Source organism: Molossus molossus, unplaced genomic scaffold (assembly GCF_014108415.1).
Source record: "Molossus molossus isolate mMolMol1 unplaced genomic scaffold, mMolMol1.p scaffold_m16_p_5, whole genome shotgun sequence".
NCBI lineage: Eukaryota > Metazoa > Chordata > Mammalia > Chiroptera > Molossidae > Molossus > Molossus molossus.
In genome coordinates this window covers 114,105,898-114,122,722 of record NW_023425388.1, presented here as the reverse complement: position 1 = coordinate 114,122,722, position 16,825 = coordinate 114,105,898, and the positions used below count along the sequence as shown (strand labels likewise).

The following is a 16,825-nucleotide window of genomic DNA, read 5'->3' as shown; positions in this document are numbered from 1 at the left end:
CCGGCCAGGGCTAGCACATTAATTTTCAAACTATGCTTTTCTGTATGTTTTCAGACATGATTGCTCTGAGAAATGCCCTAGAAAACGAAGGTCAACATTCTCATGTCGTTAGTAGAATCCTTCGAATAATTGTCTGTCTTCAAATCAAATCCGATGAACTTCCGGAACACCTTTCATAAAGGACATGGTGAAAGAAAAATGTGTTACCTTCAGCTGTGGATGTTGAGACAAACCCTCCCCGCAAGATGCTGCAGGGAAACCTGGGCCCATTCATTGCAGCAAAGGGGGCGTCTCTGGACCAAGACCGGGGTGTGCGATTCAGGCAGGGTCAGACGTGGCCAGGGTGAGGGTGACGCTCTGCTCCAATGAGATGACCTGACGGGACCATCAAGACCCCATCGGGCACCCAATAACCTCCTTAACGGACCTTCTCTCTGGCCGGTTCATACAGGTTCGCTGGCAGAAGCAGACGAACACATGGAACGTGATTCTAGTTGCAGAACTCCCACAATCCGAGTGGACACCGGGTTGCTGTTTCGCAGCGAGCGCTTGGAGAAAGGAAAGGGTCAGGTGCTGCTGGGTAATTGCTGCTTTGGGAGATGAGAAGGCGAAACTGAAGGTCGGACTCAGAGTCCCTCCTGGGACCTCGGGCTGGGAGTACGTTAGAGCAGGGAGGGGGAGAGGTACCCCACAGCCCGGGGTTCCCGGGTGGGCACGTCTGGGCTGAGACCCTCGGCAGCCTATGGTCAGCTGGGCAGGAGGGCATATGACACTACGGCACGGGGAAGGGTTAGAACAGATTCCTCTTTCTGTTTTTTTTTTGGTTTAGTTCAGGCAAGTGACACTCTTAGCCAGTTAGCTGTTAACTTGTGGCTGGAAGAGCTGTAGCAACAATGTCTCTGGTGCAGGAAATGTTGGATACATGGGATTTTATTTATTTATTTTTTTTGTGCAGATAGAGTGGGAGGGAGAGAGAGGAAGGAGAGAGAGAGAGAAACATCGACGTGAAGGGACACATCGAGTGGCTGCCACCCACATGACCAACCAGGGCCGGGGACAAACTGCAACCGAAGTACATGCCCTTAGCGGGAACCGAACCCGGGTCTCTCCGGACCGCAGGCCGACGCTCTAACCGCTGAGCCAAACTGGCCAGGGCGATACATGGGATTTTAAACGAGATTTGTGTTATTTACTTTCTTAATCCTTCTTCTTCTTTTTAAAGATTCCTTGTACTTTTAGAAAAGTCCATCTGTATTCCTAATTTCTGCTTTAAAACACCCAATTTAGAGACTTTGGAGGGTTTCTTATGGTTTAGCCACATGACGTCTGAACTTTGGGCCCGAGCACCCCTTACTGAGAGGCGGGGGAAGGGAGCACCCGTAGAAAGTCTACAAAGTCAGGGACACACCTCCAGCCAGAACACTCCACTCAGGAAACCACCACTGAGTTAACCTTCCAATTCACAGCATGGATGCTACTGAAATGTAGGATGGAGAAAGATAATTTAGCTAAATTACACTGTTTTAAAAAATTACCATCAGTACTATTTAAGAATTTATGGGGACTCTAGTACACTGCTGGTGGGAATGCAGACTGGTGCAGCCACTATGGAAACAATATGGTGTTACCTCAAAAAATTAAAAGTTGAACTGCCATTTGACCTGGTGATCCCACTGCTAGGAATATACCCTAAGAAGCCTGAAACACCAATCAGAAAGAATATATGTACCCCCATGTTCATAGCAGAACTATTCACAATAGCTAAGATCTGGAAACAGCCCAATGTCCATCAGTGGACGAATGGATAAAAAAGCAGTGGTACATGTACACAATGGAGTACTATGCAGCTGTAAGAAAGAAAGATCTCTTATCCTTTGAGACAACATGGAGGGACCTGGAAAGTATTATCCTAAGCGAAACAAACCAAACAGAGAAAGACAAGTATCATATGATCTCACTTATTTGTGGAATATAATGAACATAACAGTCTGAGGAACAGGGTAGTCCCAGAGACGTGGAAGTGGGGTACAGACTGACAATCCCCAGAAGAAGGGGTGGTGGGGGAGAGATAAACCACAAAACTTACATGCATGTGTGCATGAACAATGGACATGGACAACAAAGCTGGGGACAGGGTGGGGAGGGAGGGGGAGGAGGGTGTCAATGGGGGAAAAAGGAGAAACATCTGTAACACAAATAAATAAATAAATAAATGGAGAAACATCTGTAACAAAAATAAAATATAAATAAATAAAGAAAGTTTATAGGAATTTCTCTTTTTTTTGCTCTTAAGGATGTCTCTCTTTTTAAAAAATCCTCACCTGAGGATATATTTTTTTATTATTATTATTAATTGAATCTTAGAATCAAAAGGTGGGGGGAGAGAGAGAAAGAGAGAGAGAGAGAGAGAGAGAGAGAGAGAGAGAGAGACATTGATGTGAGAGAAACATTGATCTGCTGCCTCCCATATATGCCCCAACCAGGGATGAAACCCGCAAACCAGGTATGTGCCCTGACTGGGAATCGAAATTGCAACCTTTTGGTTCACAGGATGATGCTCCAACCAACTGAGCCATCCAGCCAGGGCAAGGATGTCCCTTTTTATCTTCTTATTGAAACAATGTATTACTCAATTATTTTGATGATTGCTTGACAAATTGTAGCAGTTTTACTGCTGCCATCTAGTGGACAATGACTGCAATTAATCATTCTTCATTTTGACAACTTTTAAACCGTTGTGACTTCAAATAATTCTTTTTTAGTGTTCTGTCACACACTATCATTTTTTAATTTATTTTTTATTGAGGTAAGCTTGGTTAATAGCATTATATAAATTCAGGTGTACAACATTATTAGTCGATGTCTGTACACTCTATTGTGTGTTCTTTTGGTGGTGAGCACAAAATGGAAAATTTTTTATTTTTTTTTTGACTAGAACACTGTCCTAGTTATTTCAATACATTATGCTAGATGAGGAATCCTATTTTCCTTGAATCCACATAGAAAACAATGAAGTAATATTTTGTTCTATGGTTTTAAAGTAAGAGATGTCCCCAAACTATAACTAAATACAAAATATTTTGAAATTTGAACTCTGCCCAACATACTTCACTATTCGCATGTTCCGTTCTGAATCTGGGAAGCTTCAAGCCAGGAGTGGTTTTGGGGTGCAGCCAGGGTTCCTGGCACCTCTTGTTTTACTTCCAGTCTGCATTCCATACCTCAGCCTGGTGGGTGTTTTAAAAACCGATCATGTCATATACAACTTAATGTCATTCATTGCTTTCCACTGTTCCTAGACCAGTGTCCCAGATCCTCAGCTGATCTGCCTGGCAGGGTCTCGCCTCCTTCCTCCGCTGTACCGGGGCCCCTCTTTCTTCAACGCCGGAGTTTCGCCCTCTCGGGCTTCATCTCTCCGTTCTGACTAGTCCCAGGGCCTGGCGGGGCGCTCTTGTCGCCGAGCTGGTCGCGAAGCATTCTTCAGGCTCAGTACTTCTCCACATCAGGCACGTATACACTGCAACGTTTTTCCTTTAATGCGGTTTGTCCAGCACTCACTTGCTTAACGTCAATCAACGAAAACTATCCGACGATAAGTGCAGCGACTTTGCTTCATGCCTGTGTTTGCAAATGGTCTATACCACCACTGGGGCAGAACTGTGAGCTTCCCTTTTCGTTGCTCAGTTCTCAGGTGTTGGCGGAGGGCCTGGCGTGCAGCACACGGCCCGCAAAAGAACTGAATGAGTTGAGTGGGATGACAGCGAAACCGCCATGGGCGCTTCTCGCCTGTGCTATGGTTTACGATCCAGAATGTCCCCCATTCATTCTCCCTTGCAAGCCCCCTTCATAACTGCCCACACTGGCCCGCACCCCGGGGCTTGACCCCCCATGGGTGGCGGACCCACCTCAGTCCTGGGGCGCAGCTTGCTTGGTTACTTGTTCACTTCATTTCCCCCCAAAGAAGAAAGCAATCAGTCAGGTTTTCTGATGATACTGATTCACTTTTATTACTACTTTGCCAGCTGGTTCAATGACCCCGAAGCGTCAAAGAGGGACGGGGGTCTGGAGGCGTCCAGACGGACAGAAATGCGAGTCCCGGCAGAAAGGAGAGAGAGCCTCTAGAACGACGCCCTCTCGCTCAGCTAGTAGGGGTGCTGCAGCACGTAGCTGGCGATGTGCTTGATGGCCAGCATGGTCTCCTCGCAGGTCGGCCGGATCTGGGACTCGGGCAGGGCAAAGCCGTATCTGCCTTTGTCCCGCAGTTCGAAGGTGAAGGAGTATTTGATCCCTTGGTCATAAGCCCAGTCGTCAGAGCCTCCAGCAGCAGGATCTGAAATGTGCAAACGGCAGAAAAAAAACCTTTACATCTAGGAAGGAAATTTTTTAAAAAAATGCCAGCCTCCTTTATATAATTAGAAATGTTTCACTGTGCAAAGTAATCTAGTAGGCTGCTTCTAGTCACCTGGGTCATAAAGATGTGGGCGCTGTTTAAAAACATGAGAACATTGTTACCGGTGGGAATGATGTGTTTAACACCCTGCGACTGTAATGTATACACTTCTCAGCGCGCCTGGATGCTAGGGTGAACTGTGCTACATAGTATGTGATTTGTTTACAAAATACACATACTTCCTGGGAAAGGATGTGTGTCTGCTGGGAAATTGAGAAGAGCTTGTGGTGACAGCACAGGCCCCATGCGGACCAGCCGTTCACCCAGTGTCCACTCAGGGACAGGCGTGATGTCATAGGTTATGTATCCATTTACTCAGTCGCTTGTTCTTTCATCGGCCGTTCGTTCATTTGTTCTCTCGCTCATCCGTTTAATTCAGCCAGAGACTTACTGCCCCCAGTGAGCCGCAGGCCGCGGCTCAACCCCGGGAGGTCAGGACAAAGGAAGGGTGTGCCTCTGCCCCCCCAGGCCTCCCAGAACGAACCCGCACTGAACCAGCCTGAATAAAATAGGCAAGGAGAAGTCGTATATGAACAGAGGGGTCATTTCTGCCAGAACCCCTCGAGAAAATAGTATACGTCTTCCGACTCAGAGCAGTTTCAAGAAGGACAAGAACACGGAGAACTATTTCTATATAAAGCTTTTTTTAAGATTCAGGATGGGAGCCTCTCCAAAGCACTGGAGGCCCCTCCATGACACACTGGGCCTTTTTCCTTGTGTTTCCAGCACTTTCTGACCCAGGGCAGGAAGAAATCATGCAAAGGAAAATACTGGTAGGAAATGAAAACAGCCCGCAGATGTGCCGGCGAATCCAAGGCCGGCGTAGCCCCATCCTCGTGCCGTGTCTCCTGTCATGGGCTTGCACCCCACGCCCAAGGGCCTGGCTGCAGCTCCCCCCTGCCATCTGTTCAGCCAGGACACGCCCCTCCTGTGCCCCCCGGAAGCCACGCGGCCACCGCAGGCTGGCTGCCAGTCCTGGATGTGCTCTCTCCTGTGCTCCCCGCTTAGGTCACCCACATCCACGTGCCCGCTTCCCTGCTGCAGGCTCTGGGAAGACTGTGCTGGTCCCTCCCTTCCCTTCCTCCTCCTCCTCCTCCTGAGCACCCATCAGGGCTGGCGCACAGGAGATGCTCGGACAGCCAATGTGGCCGTGGGTTCAAAGCAACATACTCTCCTCTCTTTATCTGAACAGAAAGCCCATGACATATTATATATATAAACAAAACCACCGCCAGGCAAGAGCTTTAGAAGAGCAGAAAGAGAAGACTCTGGGACCCCTGCCGCCCCTCTGGGCTCGCCCGCACAGTCCCCAGGACTCACAGATCGTGGTGGCCCCCGGGCCATAGGTGTACTTGGTGCCGTGCAGGGTGGCCAGCTCCTTCACGGTGGCTTTGGCCAGGGCGTTCTGCAAAGGAAGCAGCAGTAGTGAGCAGGGAGTCCGAGCAGCCCGGCAAACACTCGGACACCGCACCTTGTCTCCGGGACGGCGAAGGGGCCTAAGTCACAGTCCCCGCCGAGGTTTTATCCCCATGTAGTGCCCGAGTGGATTTCCTGCGATCCTGGTCGCGTGATCCCAGTACGTGCCATCACTGGATCATTCTCTGAGCCGCCGCTCGGAGCCTCCTTCTGCCCCACACAGAAGGTGTCACATTGTGTTGCACCGTTTTCTGACTTCTGGGTTCCCAGTGACATCTCAGTGACCCCAGGGTCTAGTCCAGGGCTTGTCACTTAGCGGTTGCTCAGTAACTATTTGTCAGAACTCTGAGGATGCTGAGCACTTTTCTCACCCAGTGATTTGAGAATTAGGTCCTTTATATTTATTTTAAGTCACTGTTACCGTCGGATACGAGTCCTAGGAATAAGTTCTGGTTTAGTCACCGGAAAATCTTTTGCTTCATTTTCTTTTTTATTTACATAGAACTTAGTTGGCCCATAGAACTTAGTTGGCCTTTTTTTTTTTCTTTCCTGGAATTCTTATTTAGGCTTCTTAAAAAAATTTTTTTTTAAAGCCTTCGGCAGCCTAGACAAATGAGCCCATAGTGATCTGTAACTGTCCCAGATACCACGTTTACCCACATCATAAAATGTGACTGTGTAGTACAGGTTAGGCCATGTCTAAGGATCAGTTTGGCAAATTCATCGCGTAGCTGGAGCTTGTAAGGGAGATGCAGTAGGGGAGGAGGTCTTGATGGTTATTGCAGACAAACAAGCAAAAGCCAAATACACACGAAATAGCCCCAAACCCAAACCGCAAACCACCTGGCGGTGGAGCAGGTGGTCAAGCCGAGACAGAGCCATCCTGGGACTGTGGGAGTCGGCGTGGGAGCGTCAGAGACACACATGTGCCAGGCTGAGGGCCATGCCATGCTTGGTGCCAGCTTGGGGTGCTTAGGAATTGGCGCTTCCAAGGATGTGGGGTAGTCCCAACTTGACTGAAAACTTAGAGATCATTTATTCTATTTTAAAATGCAGAACATTTGGATTCCAGAATAAAGAAGCAGGAAATACTTATGTGTATTTTTTTTTTCTTAGCACAGCATCACCCTCTCTGGAGACCCATTGCCCTCCTGCCCTGCACTCAGTCCCTTGGGGAGAGGGGCTGTGCCCCTCCCTGCACGGTGGACGCCCCAGCACCCACGGACACTGCCTTTTTTAAGGGATCGTTGAAGAGCAAGGACTGCTTAGGGTCTCTGGGGAATACAGGTTTGAAAATCTGGTTATTCGCTGTAAGAGAATAAGCCACAGTTCCCTCTGGTTATGAAACTAGCTGTATCTCACACTTTGGCATCATTATTATGTTTTGTACATACACTGGGAAAACTGTGAGGTTGGCGATGGAACCAGAATAATTCTATTTACCAAGTAGCAACTTGCCTTAGTTCTTTCTCTAATATTAAAACAAGTTTAGTAGGATCCTATGTAAAAGTGACGAGGGCATGTCCGAGACTTCAAGGATTCTAGCTCCCAAGGAGTCAATGCTTCATCAACCAAGTGGTAAATTAGAAAATTTAAAAAGAAGTATGAAATGTAAATCAGGACTGCCCTGGCCGGTGTGGCTCGCTTGGGGTTCCCCCCACCCCCACACACCGAAGGGTTGCCGGTTTGATGCAGGTCGGGGGGCGTGCAGGAGGCAGCCGATCGACGTTCTGCTCTTGCATCGATGTTTCTCTCTCCCTCTCCCTTCCTCTCCTTCTAAAAATCAATAAAGACTCTTTAAAAAAATTTAAATCATGCATTTCTGGTTTGGTTGACTGCAACGATACCATCAGTTTTTGGGAACTAATTTATTATTCTCAGACTTTTGGACAGTAGCTTGAGAACTGCCGGGTCTTACTTTCCTTTCTCCTGCTGCGGTAAACTAATCTCACTGCATGGCGTCCTTACCGACGTGGTCTGCCTGTCTGGTCCTGCTCCGTCGTACTCGGAACAACACGCCAGGGTTAGGTCTTCTCGCCGCACTTTAGTGTGCAGCCCACGGACAAACGGAACCGGAAGGGCCCACGGACATTGTATGATGCTCAGGACAGATTGAAAACCATCTTCTGGCGATGTGAAGCACGGTGAGGCGCTAAGTCTTTTGGTAGGTGAACAGCATGTTTTCACTATTCTACAAGTTCTTTAACTTACCATTTCGCTGCCCAAGGACATCTCTGGTTACTTATTTCTCTGTAAGGAAGAATCTCTGATTCTAAAAAACCTTTTATTTCTTCCCTAGTTACCTTCTCCAGGCTGTTCATCTGTTCTGCCCCCCTCCCCCAAGACTTGAATGACTACTTTTATTTAGTAGAATCGTGACTAACACATTCCAGTGATCTAAGGTACAGCACTGTGACTGCAGTAAATGATACTGTATTGAACACTGGAAGATTGCTATGAGGGCAGGATTTTAATGTTCTCTCCATAGCAACAGCAACATGGTCATTCTGTGAGGTAGAGGTTATGCTGACACATGGGGCAAACATTTCACGATATGCGCATGTACCACATCATCACATTGCACACCTTGTTCTTATACAATGTGATAGGTAGGTTATATCTCAGCAAGGCTGGGGAAACAAAGAGATACGGTCCTTCAGGGTTAGTTCCAAATGTTAACAGTTATCAGGACTGGAGGAGATTTAGGACAAGATTATTGTCATCATCTTCTGAACTCTTATGTGTTGGTTGACCTCCAAATCTCTCAAAATATTTATTGGTGTCACATACTATTTGAGTTATCTGACAAACCCTAAGGGGCCTACTTGTGATCTGTCACCTCTTTTGACTTAACCAACCTAACAGTTCAGCCATTACTAGTGTTAGGGTCACACAAAAGCTCAGTTTGGCCCTGGTCGGTTTGGCTTAGTGGTTAGAGCGTCGGCCTGCAGACCAGAGAGTCCCGGGTTCGGTTCCCGCTAAGGGCACGTACCTTAGTTGCAGTTTGTCCCTGGCCCTGGTTGGGGTTGTGTGGGTGGCAGCCACTCGATGTGTCCCTTTCACATTGATATTTCGTTTTCCCCCTCCTGCTCTATCTGAAGATAAATGCAAAACAGTTCGGTTTGCCCTTTTGGAAGTAGTTATGGTGCCTTTGATGCTGAAGCGATACATATCTAAGATGGATGTTATCTTCAAACTGCTGTAATTTTGCTTCTGCACTGGTCACACCGCAGGGACACTCTGTGTGCCTCAGCGTAGGCTCCTTGTCCTCAGCTGCCCTCTCATCTGGACATCTACCTCGTCCCACCTTTCAGTGGCTCCCACCTTCCTCCTTCTTGGTGTAGGAGTGTGGGCTGGCCCCTCCCTCCTCTCTCAGGCTGCGTCACTTGCTGTGCCTCCCCATGTTCCTTCTGAGCGGGGTTTCCCTGAACTCATCCACACACTTTCCCTGCCTCTCTTTACCTCCTTGACCTTGGGACCCCTCCCCTGCAGACGTGCTATTGTTCTTCCAGATTCAGCGTTGGTGCCGCCTCCTTTGGGATGCTGCCTGAACTCTCTCAGGGAGCATTGGGCCCCTGTCCTCTGTGAGGGCTCACACCTCTATCAGAGTTCTGAGCACTCTATGCTGTAATTAATTTTTTTTTATCCTCGCCCGAGGATATTTTTGCATTTATCTTCAGATAGAGCAGGAAGGAGAGATGGGAGGAGAGAGAGAAAGAAACATCGATGTGAGAGAGACACATCGACTGGCTGCCACCCACACAACCCCAACCAGGGCCGGGGACAAACTGCAACCGAGGTACGTGCCCTTAGCGGGAACCGAACCTGGGACTCTCTGGTCTGCTGGCCAATACTCTAACCACTGAGCCAAACTGGCCAGGGCTGTAATTAATTATGTTTTTGCATTTATTTGCCCACCTCAAAGGCGAGCTCCCCGTGAGAAGGGATTTCTGGTAATTCATTTTGCATTCTTAGCAGATTGCATAGCACCTCGCACTTGGTTGGCTGATGGAGTCTAATTCCAGGGCTTCGGGCATTGCAGACAGGCCTGCTTGGAAGAGGGTGCAGAGCGTTGAGCCCTGCAAAGGCTGGACTCCGACCCACTGCAGTGGAGATTGGGGTGCTTGTGCGGAGGGTGACGGTACCATGCGCTGATGGCTGATGGGTTGCCACCGTTAGACACTGACCTCTGCTTTCTTTGGACTTTACTTATTTGTATTAATAAAAAAAACAAAAAAACAAAAAAAAAATCTGTGGACCTTTCTCCCAGCCCCTCAAAGCCAAGAGACAAAGAAGTCAGAATAGACATTAATCAACCCGAAGATCATATTTTACATTCCAACGACCTTCACAGACATCCCTGGAATCGGCGGGGCTGGTCTCTCGAAGAGCTCACATACTTTCACCAGCGTCGTCATCTGTCTTCCCAGCACTGTCTGTCCACGGTTCCCTTTTCTAGCAGGTGGAATGCCCGGGGGGGGGGGGGCAGCGTGCTTGGGGGACGGATCAACCAGGGGGGTGACTGGACCCTGCCCGGACGGGGAGAGGGTGGTGGCTCCTTCCCCTGGTCTGGCCCTGCATGCAGGGACGGAGACAGCTGACCGAGGACCCGCAGAAACAACCGCTCATCAGAGCGTCCTGAACCTGTCATTTGAGGGACACCTTACGTCGTCGCGCAGTGGGTTCAAAATGAGAACATTTACATAAACCTTAGACTCTACAAAGAACTCTTGATAAGAGCTAGATATTTTTATCCCCATTTTACAGATAAAAGAGCTGAAACTCAGAGGGGATAAGAGAACGTGCCCAAGGGCACCCGCGCTGGTAAGGGGCCGGCCGGCACTGGGCTCTGCTCGCTTCAAATCCTGTGCTGTTTCCCACATCTGTGGCCTTCGAAGACTTCAAAAGAAGCGTCGCTGGAGCTGGGTGCCCCAGTCGCACAGAGCAGAGGAGCTAAATATAAACCAGCCTCGGAGAGGACCGTGCTCTCCGCCAAGGCCGGACACGCTCGCCTGGTCCGTCTGCAGGGACGGGCTCCTACCACGTCGTAGGCACGCTCTCTTTTGTCGCCTGTTCTCTTACAAAGAGGCCTTGGTCTCGCAGCAAGCGGCAGAGAGGGTCTGCGGTGCCACATCTAACTCAAAGCGCAGGAGACAAAGGACCCGCTGCCGTCATGTTTCCCCGGGCGCTGAGCTCCAGGGGGCCGCTGAGATGAATAGAGGGGGGTGTTTTTCCCCACTGACCTGTGTCCCCAGGTGCCATGTAAGCAGGGAGCCCCTGACTCATGACGGTGCCCGGGGTCCCCACTGCAGCCTCCGTGCACAGACGGAGTCATGACAGGGAGGCTGCCTTCTGATCTCCCCGGGCCCATTATTCTCCAACGAGAAAGCAAAGGCCCCCAACCGATGAGGGGCCTAACAATTCAAAGGAAACTTCTTCAGAGCCTTGTTCTCACTTGAAGTCCTGCCCCCCCCCCCCCCCCCCCGGCTGCTGGAGACAAGTGATAATCGAAGCATCAAAACGATCTGTCACCGCGGTTTCCTTCCTTCTGTCCTGCGATCACGGGACACACACCAAGGGGCCAGCGAGAGATTTAACGTTTGAAATCTTGGTGCAAAAGGAGGGGCCTGTGAGGCCCACAAACAAGCACTAAGGAGCAAGCCTTGGGGACCTCAGAGAACAGACATGTTGCTGGGACGGGAGGAGGGTGGCCGAGCCGGCCAGGCTGCAAAGCCCAGATGAGCGCGGGCGAGGCGTCGGGTCTGGCTCGGCGGAGAGCGGCCGCCCGTCTGGGCAGAGCCCACGGGGAGTGTGGGAATGTTTGCACTGATGTAAACCACACTGGTCCTTTGGCTGAGCTACACACATATTTTTAAGCTCTTTAAAATTCAAGGAAAATGTGAAGCATGAGTCAGCTGAAGTTGCAAAGTCCAGAGAATTTTTTTTTTTTCCCCCGGTGAAAGCGGTGCTTTTTCCAAATAAACATTAAAAACAAATTGCTGCAGAACGGGGACGTCCATGGTCCCCTGCGCCTCAGATTTGCAGAGCCCGTAAACTACTTGGAGACCCCGTGACAGCCCGGCGCCTGTGGCCGGGAAAGCGACTCTGCTCTTAACTTCGTTTAAGGCAGTTTCTCAGCCTCGGCGCTCCGGACGTGTGTCTGCATGATTCTCAGCCTCGGGGCTCCGGACATGTGTCTGCATGATCCTCAGCCTCCGGACATGTGTCTGCATGATCCTCAGCCTCCGGACATGTGTCTGCATGATTCTCAGCCTCGTTGCTCCGGACATGTGTCTGCATGATCCTCAGCCTCGGCGCTCTGGACATGTGTCTGCATGATTCTCAGCCTCGTTGCTCCGGACATGTGTCTGCATGATCCTCAGCCTCCGGACATGTGTCTGCATGATTCTCAGCCTCGTTGCTCCGGACATGTGTCTGCATGATCCTCAGCCTCGGCGCTCTGGACATGTGTCTGCATGATTCTCAGCCTCGGGGCTCCGGACATGTGTCTGCATGATCCTCAGCCTCCGGACATGTGTCTGCATGATCCTCAGCCTCCGGACATGTGTCTGCATGATCCTCAGCCTCCGGACATGTGTCTGCATGATCCTCAGCCTCCGGACATGTGTCTGCATGATTCTCAGCCTCGTTGCTCCGGACATGTGTCTGCATGATTCTCAGCCTCGGCGCTCCGGACATGTGTCTGCATGATCCTCAGCCTCCGGACATGTGTCTGCATGATTCTCAGCCTCGTTGCTCCGGACATGTGTCTGCATGATCCTCAGCCTCCGGACATGTGTCTGCATGATCCTCAGCCTCCGGACAAGTGTCTGCATGATTCTCAGCCTCGGCGCTCCGGACATGTGTCTGCATGATCCTCAGCCTCGGCGCTCTGGACATGTGTCTGCATGATCCTCAGCCTCGTTGCTCCGGACGTGTGTCTGCATGATCCTCAGCCTCCGGACATGTGTCTGCATGATCCTCAGCCTCGTTGCTCCGGACATGTGTCTGCATGATCCTCAGCCTCGGCGCTCTGGACATGTGTCTGCATGATCCTCAGCCTCGTTGCTCCGGACGTGTGTCTGCATGATCCTCAGCCTCCGGACATGTGTCTGCATGATCCTCAGCCTCGTTGCTCCGGACATGTGTCTGCATGATTCTCAGCCTCGGCGCTCCGGACATGTGTCTGCATGATCCTCAGCCTCGGCGCTCTGGACATGTGTCTGCATGATCCTCAGCCTCGTTGCTCCGGACATGTGTCTGCATGATCCTCAGCCTCCGGACATGTGTCTGCATGATCCTCAGCCTCGGCGCTCCGGACATATGTCTGCATGATTCTCTGTGGTTCTGGAGGGTGTTTATCAGCGTCCCCCGGACTCTGCCCTCGCGATGCCAAGCTCCCCCACAGTTACAAGAGCCAAAAGTGTCCCCCCAACACTGCTAAATGTCCCCTGGGGGTGGGGAAGGGGACACAATTAGTTTAAAGGAAAGTCAGCCAAAGGACCTAATCATGGCAAAAAGAGTCAACTGAAGAAAAACGTTCAAGGGGAGAGAGCTGGTTTTAAAGGTGCTCGAAGCCGTGTGCTCCTGCTGACAGTGGTATAAATGTCTCCTCGGAAGGTCCTACCAAAATATCACGTTCGCAGGGTCGCCAGATTGAGCCCAAACTACGGGATTCCCGGTCAAATACACGTTTCAGATAAACAAAGAATACTTTTTCGGTGTACGCCTGCCGCGCGCAGTATTTGGAACGTACTTAAACACTGGAATTATTGACTGTTTTTCTGAGATTCACGTGGAACTGGGAGTCCTGTACTTGACCTGACCGTTGTGCGTGAGGGCCCCGCGTGGACGTGGGAGTCATCTGACATCCAAGTTCCTCCGCAGCCTGGTCTCCTCCCTCCCACCCTCCTCCCTGTCGCCCACCCCACCTCCATTCCGCCCGCATGGTGACACCGTCGTTGGCCCTTCTCTCTGCCTCAAGAGACCCTCCTTCCTCCACCACCCAGTGCCACCAAGGCTCAGAACAAACTGTCTCCTCTCTGTGACCTTCACTGAACAGCTTCATCACACGCCGCTTCCCTGCCCTGAACTCCTACTGCTGCCCCGGTTGGATGGCAACTGCCCTCGGGCCTTCTCTTGTGTCCATCAGTGAGATGCCACATTCTCTACCGCAGGACCCTCGACGGGCTCCATGACATGTCCGGTCATTGCCTGATGTGCCACGTACTGTCCAGGCCCTCGAGGGGACTGCCAACAGGCCCGGAAAGTCACCGAGAATGCACGGTGGAAAGTCAGCGACCGGGGTCTCCAACCCGAGACACTCTGCGGTCGTTGCTTGAGAGTGTTTTGTCTTTGAAGCGAGATGACACATTCCGAGAATGGCCCTGAGTGGCAGGGCTTCGAGTCCGTCTGCCTCGGCTGCGGGTCGCCTGCCTGTCAGCGGGGCTGTGGCCTCGCTGCTCTGGTCATCAGGCAGGGGCACGGTGACTGCTGGGACTGGCTGTGCTCATGACCCTCTGGGTCCACCTCCGAACACAGCGAGCGCTTCCTCCCTCTGCTCTCCTGTTCCGCTCTCACAGATCCTTGCTCTGTGCTCACACGCGTGGGTGGAGCCCTGTGTTTCCATCTTGGCGGCTCATTAACGGGAGCTTTAATTAAGGGTGAGTGAGCTACCGCAGCCTGGAAGGTGTCCGACTCGAGAACAAGATTTCTCTCCTCTGTTCAAGTTTAATAATTTTTGAGTCAGGCTGTCATTTTCCTCCTGTTTAATCAGAAAGACGGCCCGGAGAGGTCAGGCATCCGAGCTGACCAGTGCACACCCTCTGCAGAGCCCAGGGTGGGGGCACGAAGGACTTCCTGTGATGAACAACAGCTGCATGCGGTACCATGGGCCATAGCAGTGTGCGCGCGTGTGTGTGCGTGTGTGCATGTGCATGTGCGTGTGTGTGCGTGCGTGTGTGCATGTGTGTCTGCGGGTGTGTGTACGAAAATTGCAGAAGCGAACAAAATGCTTCAGGATCGATAGCTGTAGTCCACAGTCTGCCTCTACTGCTGCCGTTGACTTTGCCAAGCCCTTACTGTCTCGGCGGGAAAACGAGAAAACCGAGACATCCCGGGGTTCCCGCCTGTACAAGTCTGTGCTTCTGGTGAAGAAGGTGTTGGGCGCCTGGCCCGGGTGGACTCTGTGGGCTCACGTCCGCTTCCTTCCACTTGGTCGGTCTGGGCAGTGAGTCGAGATTCTTAGCTGACCTGTTCTTATTCTGGGTCCCTGCTTATAAACTTAGAAGTGGTGTAATAATAATTATTATTCTTAACAGTGCCCTGTAGGACCCTTCGAGAGGAAGGTGTACCAAAGCTTCTCCATACTCAGTAATGCAGAGCTATGAAGAGGTTTGGGAGCCTTTGCAATGATGTCTCCTAGTTCTTATTTCCTGCGACAAGAAAGCGGTCCTACAACTCAGTATTACATTACCCTTTAGAATTTTGAAAATGTAAGTATATTCTTTATCTGGGCCTTAAACCTTCCTTTGAAGATAGTACTAGCTTTGTATCGAAGATATCGACACTGAGGAACTGGACAGTTTACGAAACCACTGGAAACCCTCAGTGAACTTTCTGTTCTTGCTTTCGAAGTGGTTTGCGAACTGGGAAGCGTTATCAGTGTAAGATACTCTTAGGATTCCTCGCACTTTTTTTTTTTTTTACTGATCTGTTGAAGATACATGTTTTGGTAGCCTTTCTTGTAATCCATGTTTTTTACCTCATTGGTCCTTTGCATCCCTATCTCTGTCTTTCTTCCCTCTGACGGTTGTCTCATGATATGAGTGACTGTCAGGCAACTGACATGTACAATCTTTCAGAAATGAAGCCACATATATCTTCATCGTTACTCAGCTATCAACGGATTGCTACTTATGACAGGTCCTAGATTTGGGCCGAGAATGCTAACAAGTACAGAATAATTTCCTTCAGCCGGGAGTCCTTCTCCGTGAAGTGTTTTTTTTTTTTTTTTTTTGGGGGGGGGGGCAACAAATATAATCTTATAAACTTTATAAGTGTATAGAGAACTTAGAACCACCCACATGCCAAATGTTGTATACGACAAAATCTGCTTTGCAGTTCTTTAAAAAAATTCTGACTTATCTATGACATGGTATGTCCAGAATTTACCCTACTAATTTGTTCCTACCTTTCGTTTTCTATTGTGGGTCACATTTTCCTAACGGAGAATTAATACAGAGGTCCTAGATTTGGAGGGGACATTTGTCTTTTGAGATCAAGACTTACATTTTCCTTGATAGCCTCATTACAAATGAAAACCGTAAAGAAGCTAATGTTTTTCTTTTTGAGAGACTCAAATTCTCTTTTGGTTATACACGTCTTCACAATAACTCTCTAGTTATAAGTTGTTCTAGCAAAATGTGCTTAGATCATAAAGGAATTGAATTTATACAAAAATAAGAAAAAGGTTGAAAAGATTCTTAATTATTCAAAGATTTAAAGTTGCTCTGGAGTGCCAAACTAAATCCAGATCCCAAATGAATCAAATAATCAAATAACATTTACCTTAGATTTTACTAGTGGCATTGAACTATTTCTTCTAAGATACTAGGCAAAAGTTTAATTATAGAAAAAATGATTGGAAATTAAAGTGACCTTTAAATTAATAAAGTGATGTAAGTACAATTACATTTTGCGTTTTGGTCACCTATATCTTATAATGCTCTGAAAAAGGTAAGAAGTAGCATGTACTTTTCCTTGAATTTATTAGTTTTGTGAATATAAAGATAAACATCCAAGGTAAGATTCATTTGTGGTTTGTGTTTTTTTTGAGACTAGATTGTGAATATTTTACTTCGATATCATTCTGTTTATTACACTTCTTAGCTAATTAGAATTTTAAAACAATTTGGGAGGACAGGATTCCTGATATCTTTTTTTTTTTTTTTTAATCCT

At 49.2% G+C, this 16,825-nt stretch overlaps 1 protein-coding gene across 1 annotated transcript in view; it reads right to left on the bottom strand.

The window, feature by feature from the left end:
- Positions 1-4,142: 4,142 nt before the first annotated feature.
- Positions 4,143-16,825, bottom strand: part of CPB1 (carboxypeptidase B1) — a 38,766-nt gene continuing 26,083 nt past the window's right edge. Inside the window, exons 10-11 of the mRNA XM_036243439.1 lie at positions 5,771-5,855; positions 4,143-4,330 (exon numbers count right to left, since the gene is read on the bottom strand). Coding sequence (XP_036099332.1) covers positions 4,143-4,330; positions 5,771-5,855 — 273 coding nt within the window. The remainder of the gene's footprint in view (positions 4,331-5,770; positions 5,856-16,825) is intronic.